Source organism: Ovis canadensis, chromosome 1, assembly GCF_042477335.2.
Source record: "Ovis canadensis isolate MfBH-ARS-UI-01 breed Bighorn chromosome 1, ARS-UI_OviCan_v2, whole genome shotgun sequence".
In the NCBI taxonomy this organism is placed as follows: Eukaryota; Metazoa; Chordata; class Mammalia; order Artiodactyla; family Bovidae; genus Ovis; species Ovis canadensis.
In genome coordinates this window covers 107671156-107685583 of record NC_091245.1, presented here as the reverse complement: position 1 = coordinate 107685583, position 14428 = coordinate 107671156, and the positions used below count along the sequence as shown (strand labels likewise).

The following is a 14428-nucleotide window of genomic DNA, read 5'->3' as shown; positions in this document are numbered from 1 at the left end:
CGCCCCTTTTCTTTCCCCTGGTGTGTGTGCGCGCGCACCTCACTCCCTGTCCAGTATTGAACGTTGGTATACATTTGTTTCTCTCTGTGTGTCTGGCTCAGAACAAAGCGCACCTTGGGGCTGGGCAGCCTATACGGTGAAAACGACCTGCTGGAGCTGGATGGGGACCCTCTCCGTGAGCGCCAGGTGGCCGAGAAGCAGCTGGCTGCCCTAGGAGACATCCTGTGAGTCTCCAGTACACTGCCACCCCCAGACATGCTGCACAGATTGATGTGGTCCATGGGTCTCTTCCCCAGCTTCTCCCCTTCTTCCGTTTCTTGCCTGACCCGTCTTCCCCTGGAAGATGGGGAGAGTCCCACCCTCCTGCTTCCTGTGCCAGGCTGGGGCTCCTGGCAGTAATCCGGTGGTTGTGACAAACCATGGGCTCCAGGAGCGCAGGGAGCCTCCTGCTCCCTTCGGAGCCTCTCCCTGACGGTTCTCCCTTCTTGCTCGAAGGTCGTATCTGGCGCTGAGTGTGAGAGCTACACTGTGATTCTCCGGGGGATGAAGTTCCTTCAGGAGGCAGATGGCTCATGGGAAATTGAACCATTCTTAACTAAGTACACCAGAGTGCTGAGCTAACTGAACTTAGGCACTTCTGGAACACCTGCTGTGGCTATCTCTTTCCAGTCCTGTTTTCTGAACATGTCCCAGGCTCCTGGAATGACTTTGTGGGGATGCTCCCAGGCGTAGACGTAGATTTTCACCCCGCTACTGCTTCTCCACTCAGTAGCTGTGCGGCTTGTTTTGTTTTGGTCACGCCATGGGCATGGAGGGTCTTCATTCCTAGATCAGAGATCTAACCTGTGGCCCCTGCAGTGGAAGTGCTGAATCTTAACAGCTGGACCATCAGGGGATTCTGAGTAGTTGTCTGACCTTGATCAAGCTGTTTCATCCACCTTGAAAGTGAAAGTTTTAGTCATTCAGTTGAGTCCTACCCTTTGAGACTCATGGACTGTAGCCCACCAGGATCCTCTGTGCATGGGTATTCTCCAGGCCAGAATACTAGAGTGGGTAGCGATGCCCTTCTCCAGGGGGTCTTCCCAACCCAGGGGTCAAACTGCCTGCGTTACAGACAGATTGCTTAGCGTCTGAGCCACCAGGTCTCACCTAAAAACGACAGAAGTTGGGCTAGATGATCTCTGCTGATATTTCAATTCAGCAGATATTCATGGAGTCCCCACTGGTGCTAAGCACTGTCTAGGCTCCTGGGATACATCAGCAGACAGCAGCGCTTCTGGAGCTTATGCTGTCGTGGGAAGAGGATGCAGTGTATGATAAGTAAGCTGTACCTAGTGCAGGCTGAGGGAGGTCAGGAGCACCTAAGCCAGTGGGTTACGATTTCAAATAAAGCCTGATCCAGGAAGAAAACGGGGACATCCTCCTTGGAAACGTCTTGGGGGACGAGCACCCCAGGCAGAGGGAACAGCCAGGGCATATTTGAGGAACAGTAGATGAGTGTGGCCAGAGCAGATTGAGAAACTCAGTGCTGACATCAGAGGTAACTGGAGGTAGAGCCTCGCAGAGCCTGTTGTAACTCCTTTGGTTTTTCTCTGTTGGTGAACAAGAGCCACTGGAGCGTGAGGCTCGAGTGTGGGTGGAGGGTGGTGGGAGAGCATGGAGGGGTTCCAAACAGGGAAGTCAGCCACTGTAGCTCACACAGTAGGGCTCAGGCCGGAGCCTTGGTGATGGGGGCTGTAGAAATAGGTCAGCTTCAAGTGTGTGTTGACTGTAGAACCAACAGGAGAAATTTCCTAAAAAATGATGTATAGGATGTGAGAGGAAGGAAAACCAGGGGAGACTCCGTAGTTCTTGCCTAACCAACTGAAAGGACAAAGGAGCCATCAGCTGAGTTAGGGACCGCTGTTTGGGGGACAGTTTGGTGGCAGAAAGTCGGGGTCTCAGTCTTGCAAGTGTCAGAAATCTCAGGTCTTTGCAGACATCAGACTGGAGATTTGAATAGGCAGCTGAGTGTATGAACCTGGCATTTGACAAGAGGTCCGGGTTGGAGATGAGACTAGATGAGGCCCCGTGGGGCGGGCACAGTCTAGAAACAACCCTTGGGCCTCAGCCTGAGTCTTTCTGGGCCTTCGTTTCCCAAACCACAGCCAGGCGATGGCCGCCACCCCAGTGACCCAGGGGCGGAGGCAGAACGCAGCCCAGCCTATTCTGAGATCGTCGGCACCACAGAATTGCATGAAGTGATTACTGACAGCACAGGTACCCTACTTACAGCGGCTCCTGTTTAAAAGAATGAAGCCTTTGCCTCATTAAATGGATATATAATACTGACTCATGGGTTATTTTGAGTGTAAATATTATACATGTAAATAGCTTAGAATAGTGCCTGGCCCATAGTGAGCACGCAGATACTAGTTGCTGTTGTCATTTCTCTCTTGTAAATGGGTCCTGTGAATCAAGTTTCAAGGTATTATCTCTGCTTCCTCACCTTCTTTCCTCTTGCCTCAGTGCCAGCCCAACCCTTCTAATTTAGTCTTAGGTAGACACAAAGAGGAGCCGCTTCCTCTGTAATAGCTGCAGAGGCTGAAACAGACACCAAGCAAGAGGCTGTATTTGCCACAGTCCCCGTTCCTTTTAGCCAGAAGGATACCATCATCACTGTCACTCTGCTGAGTCTCTCAGAGGAGTGAGAACCCCCACCTTCTGAGCCCCAGGCTGGCTCCAGAGCTGAGAACAGGGGTCTGAGTCTGACCTTTCATCAACCGGCTCCCCTCCCAGACACCCTCCCTTCCTCTAGGAAAGGACTTACCTTCCTCCCAGTCTTGCACAGGCGGACGAGCCTCTGTCTTTGCAGTCTGAGTCATTTGTTCTCTCTTTTGTTCCAGGTCCAAATACGAGGAAGACAGGAGGTGAGTGAGTCTGTATGGTTTCAAGGTGGAAGGAGTGGGGCTGAGCTACTGGGCGGTGCGTCTCTGCCAAGGACAGGGGACTCCCTAGCGTCAGAGCTTAGTTCCCACGTGTCTGTGTCACATAACACAGGGGGGGTCACAGGTCCAGGCCTGACTGCCAGGAACGTGGGCCTGCTCTTCAGTGTGAGGACACCAAGCTGCCAGCACCCCCATTCCTGGCCGCCTCTTTTCCACCCACATCAGCCCTGGCTCTGCCTCCACTTCTTTCTCGTAAACCACCGAAAGAGGGAACGGTGATAGGATCAGCCTGTGTTAGCAGTACCTACAGAGGGGAACTGGGGTACTCCGTCGGCACTTTTTTTTTCCCTCGCAGCCTTTGTTTCTCAGCAGCCAATGTTAGAATGAGTATGCATTCCTTGAGCATACATACACACATTTCATAAGGGAGAGAAGATGGGGATGGAAGTCTTGTTTCAGAGAGGAGGAAAGCCAGGGCTGAAGCATTTGCTTCATTGAATCCACAAAGTGGATAATCTTTCTACTGCACTGAGAGACAAATACATTTTTAAACACAGAACTCTGGACAGTTTCATTTCTGGCAGTTGGAAGCAACCGGACAGATCCTTTCTATTCTTTACTCCTTGTGCTTGGGGTGGGTGGTGGCCAAGCCAGCTTACCTGGACTTGCCGGGGCCGGGTGGCTTTTCTTCCCATCCCTCTGCCATCCCAGCCCCGAGTACATGCCTGAGGACCTTAGCTGTGGGCTTCCACCGTCCTCCAGGCATGCCTGTGGCTTATTTGCTTTTGTTTTGATGAACTGATACGTCCTTCCACTGCCCACTCTCCCTTGGTTGGGAAGAGTTCTGCATAGGAAAAGAGTTCTGCATAGGAAAAGAATTCTGACTTCTTCTGGGAGTCATGCAAGTCAAAACACCACCACCACCCCACATTCACACTCACCCTGCCCGCAGAGTCCCAGCCCTTCCACCGGCTTCCCATTCACCGCCTGCTCCTCTCTTACAGCGGCCCCATGGGCTTCGCCCTCAATACCTACATGAGCCATGCGGGCATCCGTCTTCGAGAAACACGACCTCACAACACGGCTGAAAAGGCCCAGTCCGCTCCTGACAAAGACAAGTGGCTGCCCTTCTTCCCGAAAACCAAGAAGGTGATGGAGCTCCCGAGACAGCAGCATCTCTTGGCGAGATCCCTGCACTGAGGCAGCCGGGGGAGCCCTCTCCGGTTGCCTGGCTCGTCCTGCTGCCTTTGGACACGGAGTCATTGAGAATCGCCAGACTAGATCTCTCTCTCCCTCCCGCCAGTCCCTGGCCAGAAGCAGATGTGCTAGTTAGGGTACAAGCATGAGTCTTCCACCAGCCGCTTGTTTAGGGCCAGTCTTAAGGGAAGTGGCCGGGTGATCAGGGCCCAGTCTGGCTCCCGAGGCCTTCTACAAACCCTAGTGTTTCTTGTCTCAGCAGAGCAGCAATTCCAAGAAAGACAAGGATGCCTTGGAGGACAAGAAGCGAAACCCCATTCTCAAGTACATTGGGAAGCCCAAAACCTCTTCCCAGAGCAGTGAGTATTCGGGGAGCAAAGCCTTGGGCAGGGGCCCCTGGCCCTGCAAGGCCAGCACGTTAGCAGAGGGCCTTCCTGTGCTCTGGGAGCCAGAGGCCTGAACTCCACGGTCAGCTTCCCCAGTGCTCCTGCATCCTTGCCGCACCCAGCACAGGCTCCTGAGGTACAGGGAGCGGCTCCAGAGCCACGGAGCTCACGCCGGTGCCTAGGTCTAGGAGCTCAGAGATACCGAATAGCCATGCAGAGGGGTATCCCCGCCTTGGAAAGACTGCCCTGTTGACAGTCAGGGCCTCCTTCATCTTCACCCATGGACTTATCTGTCCTTCTGAGGGCCTGTGTGTTGGGAGCAATTATAGGCCCTTGATGGAGGGTTTCAATGACTGTTAAGCTGAACTGAGTGGAAAGAGGGCAGGTTTGGGACCCAGAGGCTCCCTCATGCCATCAGAAACCCAAACCTCCATGAATCCTGTCACCGATCTCTTCCCAACTGTGTGTCGTTTGTCTGGACGTTGCTGCTGGCTCTCCCAGTTATTATCTTAAGATCCCCATGTTAGTCTTGGAAATCTGGGAAGGACCGTGGTGCAGGCCTCCTGCCTTTCCTGAAATCGCTGCCTGAGGAAGGCGGGGAGGAGGGGGCTCTACTGGACCAGTCCTGGTTTTTGCCACTACCTTTCATTTTTCCAGCTTGATGTAATTTTTATTTTGACCCTTGAAACATTAATTTGATTCTTCATGGTTTGCTTTTGTTTTTGTTTGTTTTCTTTTAGCATTTTATATCCCCTTGTCCCCTGTGGAAGGTAAAAGGACCATTTTATTTGGGTTTTTCTTTTCATTAGCATTGAGTTTCCATTTTCCAAGTCCTGTCTGCCCTCCTTCCCCTCTCCTTCATCTTCTCCCATTCTGCCCATCCTTCCTCCCTTTCCGCACTCCATTGCCCCTGTGTGTGGCTCCATGCTGCTAAAGCTCCCCAGGACAAGCCCCTGCCAGGGCCTCCTGCCCTCATGCTGGGCACAGGAGTCTACTGCCTGACGCAGGGTGGGAGGGGCCGGGCCGCTGCCCCCCAGGTACAGCGCCTCCTGGCGGTGCTGGCAGAGGCCAGCTCCTGGGCCCTCCGGGATGTTCCGTGACCTGAGGCCTTTCTCTCGTTCTGTCACCTCCCTGTGGGCGGCTCCAAAAGTCCAGGCTCTGTGTAAGTGAGGGGAACTCTCACACTGAAACGTCCTGCACAAGCTCCCCAGGTTTTCGTTTTCAGTTGCTGTAATAAAATCCTCATTTTTTGAATGTTATGTGGGGTTTTTTTTGTTTGTTTGTTTTTTAGCTAATAATGGGTCTTCAGCAGTTTTACCTTGAGGCATTTTAATTTCTGTCATCTCCTTTGCTTAAGCCCTTCTGTGCAGCACTTGCATCTCTTCTGACTCTTTAAAACTTTGCCAGTGTCGCTGCAACATTTAAAAAGAATGACTTTAATGTATGTATGTTAGAGGACCTAATATCTTCTAAAATCTGTGTATTTTTAAAAATAAATACATATATAATTGGCATTAACCCAAAGAAACTTAGAACCTGGAACCAGACAGGTTCTTTTCCCATCCGTGAAGTCCATATGCTTAGATTTAATTAAGTGATTAATATTCTCTAGGTTCGATAGTAAATCAAAGGGAATAAGAGCAGTGAGATGCAATCAGAAGTTTAATCAATTGCTAGAATTCACTTTATATAAAATGATGATTTAGAATAATGATTTTCAAAGTTATTTTTAAAGTTAAATCCCTAGCCTTGTTATGCTATTTTAAACAATAAAAGTAAAGAATTATTGGGGCAGGGGGAGGGGGGAGTCTGTAAAACAATGGAAAAAATGAAAGAATGGCCTTGAAACCCAGACTTTTATTTCTTAGCACATACTTCCTCCCATCCACCCTCCTTGAGGTGGGCATGAGGTAAGCAGCATGCCTAAGACCTGCCCCGGCTGCTTGCTTTGAGTCAGCCTGAGAGGGGCCAAGAACACCCAGGGTGGAGTTGCTGATCCCAGGAGCAGGATAAGGATGCTGGGTATTCACCATCTCTTTGAGTCAGATCTTTCTGTTGTCATCGCATGATTTGATTTGATGTTCTCAAGTTCCCAGGACATCAGACAAATCTGTATGCGCATCTGAAACCAAACACCCACCAAAGCTAGAAAACCTCGTTTACTGAGAAACTTGCCATTTATGATCATCAGCTGTTAGCCTGATTTGTTAGTTAATGTATCTGATTGTTAGTGACAAATAATTCACTTTTACTTTGTTTCATTGTTATTCAAAGAATGGAGGAAGGAGAGCAAAGGCTGCTGGTAAAAACTTTGCTCTTTTCAAAAATGCGTTCCTTTCGACGTGTTTTTTCCCCTGTTACTCTGGGTTATCCAGTTATACCAAATCTCAGGGCCACACCTGCTCCTTATCTGGGGTGTAAGCTAGGGTGTAACTATATCCCAAGAACTGGGCCTTTTCCAGGTGGCCCAGGGGAGGGGGAACAATGGGCTCTGCCCGGAGTTGCTGTGTTCTAGGACGTTCGCAGGCTCCCGCATCATCCCCCAGCCAGGGATGCTCCGGGCTGTGGCTGCACAGCTGCCCCTGGCTCCTTCTGGGACAGGCAGCTCTGACTGTAACCTCCAAAATGAGAGTGACGGCAACAGCCTCGACTCCTACCACATACACACAACCTCCTATTCTGCAGTTTCAGAAAAGCGTTGCCTCTCTAAAGGGTGTGGAATGGTGAGCTTTGAAGAGCCCAGTTAAATGTTTTCCTGTTTCTTCTGGCTTGGAAATTTTCTTACCAATCTCAGGTTTAGATCCACAGGGAGATTTAGATTTGTGTATGTCAATGGCAGAGTCTCTGGTTGGTACAGATAGGATCAGGGCCTGGTGTCCAGGGATATTTGTCTTGCCGTCTGCATCCCACTTATTTCTCCTGTTGGTCCAGGCAGAGTGGCATCTTTAGCCCATCTCTTGTTCTGACAGCCTGGACCTGGAGCTTTGCAGATCCTCTTTGAAGATGGGAGCCACTGCGCCCCCAGCCTGAGCTTTCTTCTCCAGGGTCTCCATGTGGTAATACCACCTATGCCTTTTTGCTCTTAACCTGCCCTCTCTACTTGGAACACAGACAGCTCTCTTTTGTCTTAGCTTTGAATGCCAGAGCGTGACATCTGTCCTTCTCAGACCCATTCCCCACCCACCACTGGTAATGAAGTGTCTGATTCTTTAATGATAGAGATGAAGAGGCAGGGGTGGAGGCAGAAAGAACAGGAAGGCAAGTCGAGGAAAAACACAATGGCGAACTCTAAAAGTGATATAAATTTGAAAAGTGCTTGGTATAATTTGGCAACCTGGCCAAATTACAGGTAGATGTGTTTTTGGTCTTCCTGGATATTTTTTAAGCCTGTATATGGCTCTTGGGAAAAACCTAGAAATTCATTAACGATTCTTAAGTGTGAGAGTCATTGTAATAAAGAATGTGCAAACCAAAAGAAATACGCAGCGCAGATGTATTTCCAAAGCCGCTGGTTTTGCACCTGAAGAAAGAGTAACCCCAGAAAGGTGGGGGCGCTGCGTGCGCCACACCCCACAGTGGAAGAGCCAGAACTCGCACCGTGTCTCCTGACTCTCAACCCCATACTGTTCTCATCCATGCTCACTCATCCCTGTCTTCTGGGCTCGAGGGGAGTGAGGGCCCTGAGGAGTCGTCCCTGAACCAAAAGCAGAGTATCTTTCATTATCTTTCTGCTTCCAGTCAAACCTGGCAACGTGAGGAACATCATTCAGCACTTTGAGAACAACCAGCAGTATGACGCCCCGGAACCCGGGACACAGCGCCTCTCAACAGGAAGCTTTCCCGAGGACCTGCTGGAGAGCAACAGGTAACAGTGGCTGGACGGGGCCTGCTGGCTGCCCAGAGAGGGGAGCGCTGGCAGGGTCGGAGCAGGGCTCAGTGCCAGCTGCTTTACCCCCCACTATACTGTAAGGCTCCCGCTGTAGCGCCCTCTCCCTCTCCCCCAACTTTCCTGCCTGGGTGTCTTCAGAAGAAGACATACTGTGTGCTGGTGGTCAGGCCAGCAGGCGAGAGAGCAGGGCCCCTGACCTTCTGGCAGGAGTCATGTGCCTTTAAAATTCCTTTGGATTCACTCCCTGGCCACTCAGCAGCCTCCACACTAAGAATGAGCTAGATTGTGTTATAAAGCAACCAGTCAGGAAACCCTAAATGACACAGCTAGAGAAGAGTCCAGGTTAGGGGTGGGGGTGTGGAGGGGGCTGGCGAAGGGGAATCTTGGAAAATAAGGAAGTTGAGTTAAGACAGTCTTTGGTGCCCATGAAGAAGAGAGCTAAAGATGAGGCTCTGTTGGGTGCTACAAAGGCAGATAGCATAATGGGCATCAGATATCCATCTCACCAAAGAGATACAAAGGCCATTAATTCAAAATGAACTATTCTTCTAGAGGAACAAGGGGAGCGGAGGCTGTGGTGTTGCTCACGTTCTCCATCTTTAGCCGGGTTCCAGGAATCCTTCTCTAGCATTGACACGTCCTCTTGGACTTGCTCTTGACTGACCTGACAACCGTCAAGTTAGGTCTAACATTCTACAGCCAGCCTTAAAGTAAAAACTGCCTGTAGTCAGAAACATCCTTGCACCTTCCTTAAGTCACACTTGAGGTATAATAAATGTGGTCTGTGTGTACAAAACTAGTTCTTGTGTACACTGCTGAGCTGCACTATACGCAGGCCCAAAGGCATGAGTCAGCCTGCACAATCAAACCATTCATTTTACCCCTGAAAAACTAGTTATCAGAATTCCTGCTTGTGCGCAGGGCTACTCCGTTCTGTTTATACTAAGCCTCTACAAGCTTAATATATGTTAAAAGGTTTTGCCATAGTGAGAATTAACAAAGATTTAGGCAAAATAAAGGTTAGATTTGTGCTGGGGTCAGAGCTGAGATCCCCTGGAGAAAGAAGCAGCAACCCCAGCAACCCCCTCCAGTATTCTTGCCTGGGGAAGTCCCCTGGACAGTGGGCTACAGTCCATGGGGTTGCAAAGAGTCAGACAAAACTTAACACCTAAACAACAAAACAACAACAGAGGTTGAGTTCTAATATTATTGAGTAAGTTAAGTATACAAATTATATGATTGCTGAGGTAGGTGTGATCTTATAGATGTGTCAAATATACAATTATAAGATATATTGTCAGCACTTTGAGGAAATATTTGAGACCATTTGTCAACGTATTCTTAAAGTTGTTAGGTAAATTTGCCCTGAGACATTGATGAGGATCCTAAATCCACTCTTAGCAGAAGCATTTGGATTTGACGATTATAAATTCACTGGCAGTCTTGGAAGAAATGACATCAGCAGCATAGTGTGTCACAGGTTTTTGTAGAAACTAAACAGGTATAGTGAAGTGAAGTCGCCCAGTTGTGTCCAACTCTTTGCGACCCCATGGACTAGTAGCCTACCAGGCTCCTCCCTCCATGGGATTCTCCAGGCAAGAGTACTGGAGTGGGTTGCCATTGCCTTCTCCAGGGGATCTTCCCAACCCAGGGATCGAACCCGGGTCTCCCGCATTCCAGGCAGACGCTTTAACCTCTGAGCCAAAAGAAGCCCCCAATTCTAGACAGCAGTAACCTAGGAACTTTTGGCTAGAGAAGGGTTGTATGCCTTCCTTCTTCTTGGGATCGTTGCTCACTTCTGGGTACTTGAAAGAAGCCCCAGGAACCTCATTGCACAAGGTTTGATGAGACGCTCAAGTGACCCATTGTAGGGCACTGGCGCAAGTGTTTTGAGGTAGTCTGTGTTGGCATTGTTCTGACAGGCTTCAAGGAATGAGTTCAGTAGGGGATCAGCTGACAAGTATGGGTTCTGACCCTGCAGGCAAACCATGGGGACCCAGAGGGGAGCAGCATTTGGATCCTTTGGCAGTTCAGAGAGACTTGATGAATGGAGACCAAGCCATTTGGCTCCTTCTCTGCAGCAGTCTGCTGTGCTATTAAGAACTCTCCAGACTCCCCAGGCCTTCTGTGGTCCTAGATGCAGAGCAGGAAATAGATTAGCGATAATGTCAGCAAAGAACCAGCCGAGCAGGGCCATGGGGGGAGGCGCCATCCTGGGGCAGCTAGGGGTCAGAGATGCCAGCTGTCACCGGGCTGATGCACTGCAGGACTTGGAGAAGAGCAGCACCCAGTCGCCAGCATCTCAAGCCCCACAGACACTCAGTGAGCAAGAATGGCAGGCCAGGGGGCAGGTTTCTGCGCATCAGTAAGCATGCCCCTGAAGGACCCTTCCAAGCTGCTCTGCTCCGAGGGGGCTGGAAGCCTAGAAGGGATGCTCTCAGGATAAGAACAGAAGAAATCCACAATCCACATCACAACTGGAGGCATGGGAATTCAGATAGACTTTTCTGACAGTATGGAGAATGCTAAAGAGTGTGTTCAGGGGGTGCTTGTACTTCCCTCTTAGAAGCAGAGTCCATGGTGGGCACCAACCCATTCCAGAGCAGAGGGCCAGGTGGGCCAGCCAGGAGATGGCAGGGGCAGGGAGGGTAGGACCTCATGGTTCCTGGTGTTAGACTTTGGTGTCCACAGCAGCCTGATGGGGACTCGGGGTCTTTGGCATCCAGATACCCCACCAGTCTGATTCTGTTAAGTCCCAGATTTTAGCTTCCTTTGGGTATCCCTTTCTGATCAGTCAGGAGGAAGATGAAGGCTTCCCTGGTGGCTCAGTGGTAAAGTATCTGCCTGCCAGTGCAGGAGACACGGGTTCGATCCCTGCTCTGGGAAGATCCTACATGCGGCGGAGCAGCTAAGCCTGCGGGGCCACCACTGTTGAGCCTGGGAACCACGGGTGCTGAGCCCAGGTCTGAAGCTCCTGAAGCTTGTATGCCCTAGAGCCCGTGCTCTTCAACAAGGGAAGCCACCACGATAAGTGGCCCACGCACAGCGCAGCTAGAGAAAAGCCCGCAGAGCAACGAAGACCCGGCACAGCCAAAAGATCAATAAATAAAAATTTTTAAAAAGAAAGAGGAAGACGAGAGGCTCTGTCCATGGAGCCTCGCTGGGGAGAGGAAGGAGTCTGTAGTAAAAGCGGTTTGTCACTGAGCAGCGTTTGCCGCCGGGAGTTTGGGCACATTGGGTCTGGTGTTTGGAGTGGAAGCCTACAGAGCAGAGGCAGGCCCTGAGAGGGAGTAGCAGGTCAGAGCTGGTCAGAGGTGGGACCCCACATCTCTTGCTATTTCCACCCAGTTCACGCTCAGAGATTCGCCTGGGCCGCTCTGAGAGCCTGAAGGGCCGGGAGGAGATGAAGCGGTCCCGGAAGGCGGAGAATGTGCCCCGCTCTCGCAGCGACGTGGACATGGACGCCGCCGCGGAGGCCGCCCGCCTCCACCAGTCAGCCTCCTCATCTGCCTCCAGCCTCTCCACCAGGTGGGCGGGGCTCGGGGGAGGGCTCCGCCCACTGGTATCTTGGGGACCAGGCAGCAGAGGGTGGCTGAGAGTTGACATTCTCTCCACAGGTCTCTTGAGAACCCAACCCCTCCCTTCACCCCCAAAATGGGCCGCAGGTGAGTGATGGGTGTAGCAGCGTCTCTGTTAGGTGTCCCTGACCCAGCCGTGCCTTCTGCTGGCCTGTTGGTGGTGCAGCTCCTCTTCCTGGCCCCCTGGTTTCCCAGGGCCCAGGACAAGCAGGTTGGGCAGGAGAGTGGGGGACACACCCCACATTTGACCTCTTGCTCCGTGTGGCACTGAGCCGCCACCTCTTTTACCCCAGGAGTATCGAGTCCCCCAACTTGGGGTTCGGCACAGACGCCCTCCTCCCTAACCTGCTAGAAGATGATCTGGGCCAGCTGTCTGACCTGGAGCCAGAGCCAGACACCCAGAACTGGCAGCACACAGTGGGCAAGGATGTGGTGGCCAGGCTGAGCCAAAGGGAGATTGACCGGCAGGAGGTCATCAACGGTGAGACCAGCTGCCTCTCCCTACTTCCACGCTGACTTGTGTGGTAACAGGTGCAGAGCACCTCAGACACAAAGTGTGGTAGAGAAGAGAGGGTGGGGCCTTAGGGGCACAGCCGGCCCATGCTGTGATTCCTGTGAGGACCGCCTGCATCCTGGCCTTCAGGAGAGGTCCCAGTATAGCCTTGCTGATGGCTGTCCCGCTGTCTCTCTGGCCCTCCTTATCCCTGCACCTGCTCAGAGCTGTTCGTGACTGAGGCGTCCCATCTGCGCACACTCCGGGTCCTTGACCTGATCTTCTACCAGCGGATGAAGAAGGAGGGCCTGCTGCCCCGCGAGGAGCTGGCCCGGCTCTTCCCCAACCTGCCCGAGCTCATCGAGATCCACAGTGAGGAGCCCCCCGCCCGCCCCCGCCCCCGGCCAGATTTCTGCCCACATGCCAGGACCCCCGAGCACACAGCCCCTGCCTCTCCTCTTTGGTGGGAGAACCTGATGCCCAGCCTGAAGCCAGCATTCCAACTCCCCCACGAGTGAAGTGGCTCCCAGACCCTGCCCGGACAGCATGACCCTCAGAGCCCTCTTCCCCCGTCACCAAGGGCCTGGCCACGCAGCTCAACCCCAGGCGCTTCTGTCTTCTCTCCTTGCCCCAGATTCCTGGTGTGAAGCTATGAGGAAGCTCCGGGAGGAGGGCCCCATTATCAAAGAAGTCAGTGACCTCATGCTGGCTCGGGTATGGCTGCCCAGGCCCCAGGGAGGCCTTGGAGGAAGAGGGGGAGAGGTTCCAGGCAGGGGTGTGAGGTGGGCTATGTGGTGTCCGTTCTCCCTGTCAGTTTGACGGCCCTGCCCGGGAGGAGCTCCAGGAGGTGGCCGCACAGTTCTGCTCCTATCAGTCCGTCGCCCTGGAGCTGATCAAGACCAGGCAGCGCAAGGAGAGCCGGTTCCAGCTCTTCATGCAGGTACGCTTGGCCTCTGCTTGTCGCCTCTGAAACCAGCCAGTCCAGTCTTGGTTCAGTGAGGCTGAGGGGGAGAGTTGACCAGGTCGACCCATGATCTCCCAGGCTGCCCCGCTGGCCCCCAGCTCCAGGCACCCTGGCCTCCCCTCTCTGCCAGGGTCGGTGACCAGCAGTCCTGCTCCATCCACACCGTCCCCGGCCCCTTCTTCAGAAACACCGACATATAACTGCTCTCGAGACAGAGACACCAGACTTGCCATCAGATGGCCCCGCTCACCTACTAGTGCCTGTATTTACTCAGATGGATCTCAGTTTTTTTGTCTATAAAGTGGGAATAGTCCTTGCTTTACGTGGTTTGACCATGTCCCTTTCTTGGGCTGTTGTCTCCGCCCCCCCCCCCCAGCTTTTTCCTAAATATCAAAGCAAGAAGCTGCCACCACCATTTCTGAGTGACTCTTCTGGAATTTGGACCTATTTAGCATCTGTCCCATCCTGTGGGTCCTGAGCCCACAAGCCAGCTCCTAACCCGGGCTGCCGTCTTCCTCTGTGTGCCCTTCCACGTAGGAGGCCGAGAGCCACCCTCAGTGCCGGCGACTGCAGCTGCGGGACCTCATCGTCTCCGAGATGCAGCGGCTCACCAAGTACCCGCTGCTGCTGGAGAGCATCATCAAGCACACGGAGGGTAGGGCCGACAGGCGCCTGGCCCACAGCCCGGCTCGGGCACAGGCCTGCTCTGTGGCCTTAGCAAGGCACTTGACCTCTCTGGTCTTGAGGGTCTCCATCCCTGTGTTCTTACGGTCAGTCTCAGAGAAGATAACCACTGTAACGTGCTTTGGCAATAAATAAGGTGCTCGGCACAGGAGGAGGTACAGGCTGCCGCCGGCCTGTGTGGGGCCTCTGTGCAGATGGGAGTGAAGCCTCTGATGATGTGGGGTTGGCACACAGGGCACCTTGGCTCCTCTGAGGGGCATGGTCCTGCACCAGAGGTTGTGACTGGATTTCAGTCCCATTCATGCCCCCT

At 52.6% G+C, this 14428-nt stretch overlaps 1 protein-coding gene across 7 annotated transcripts in view; it reads left to right on the top strand.

Annotated features, from left to right (window-relative positions):
* Window positions 1-14428, top strand: part of ARHGEF11 (Rho guanine nucleotide exchange factor 11) — a 111796-nt gene that overhangs the window by 87868 nt on the left and 9500 nt on the right. For 3 of the 7 annotated variants that reach the window (XM_069544618.1, XM_069544569.1, XM_069544610.1), the window contains 13 exons: window positions 102-224; window positions 2886-2909; window positions 3932-4076; window positions 4384-4483; window positions 5251-5280; window positions 8249-8375; window positions 11748-11927; window positions 12017-12064; window positions 12271-12458; window positions 12696-12842; window positions 13105-13184; window positions 13285-13410; window positions 13972-14089. In XM_069544618.1, the coding sequence (XP_069400719.1) occupies window positions 102-224; window positions 2886-2909; window positions 3932-4076; window positions 4384-4483; window positions 5251-5280; window positions 8249-8375; window positions 11748-11927; window positions 12017-12064; window positions 12271-12458; window positions 12696-12842; window positions 13105-13184; window positions 13285-13410; window positions 13972-14089 (1436 nt within the window). The remainder of the gene's footprint in view (window positions 1-101; window positions 225-2885; window positions 2910-3931; window positions 4077-4383; window positions 4484-5250; window positions 5281-8248; window positions 8376-11747; window positions 11928-12016; window positions 12065-12270; window positions 12459-12695; window positions 12843-13104; window positions 13185-13284; window positions 13411-13971; window positions 14090-14428) is intronic. The other 4 variants (XM_069544623.1, XM_069544578.1, XM_069544600.1 and 1 more) reach the window with 3 other exon arrangements.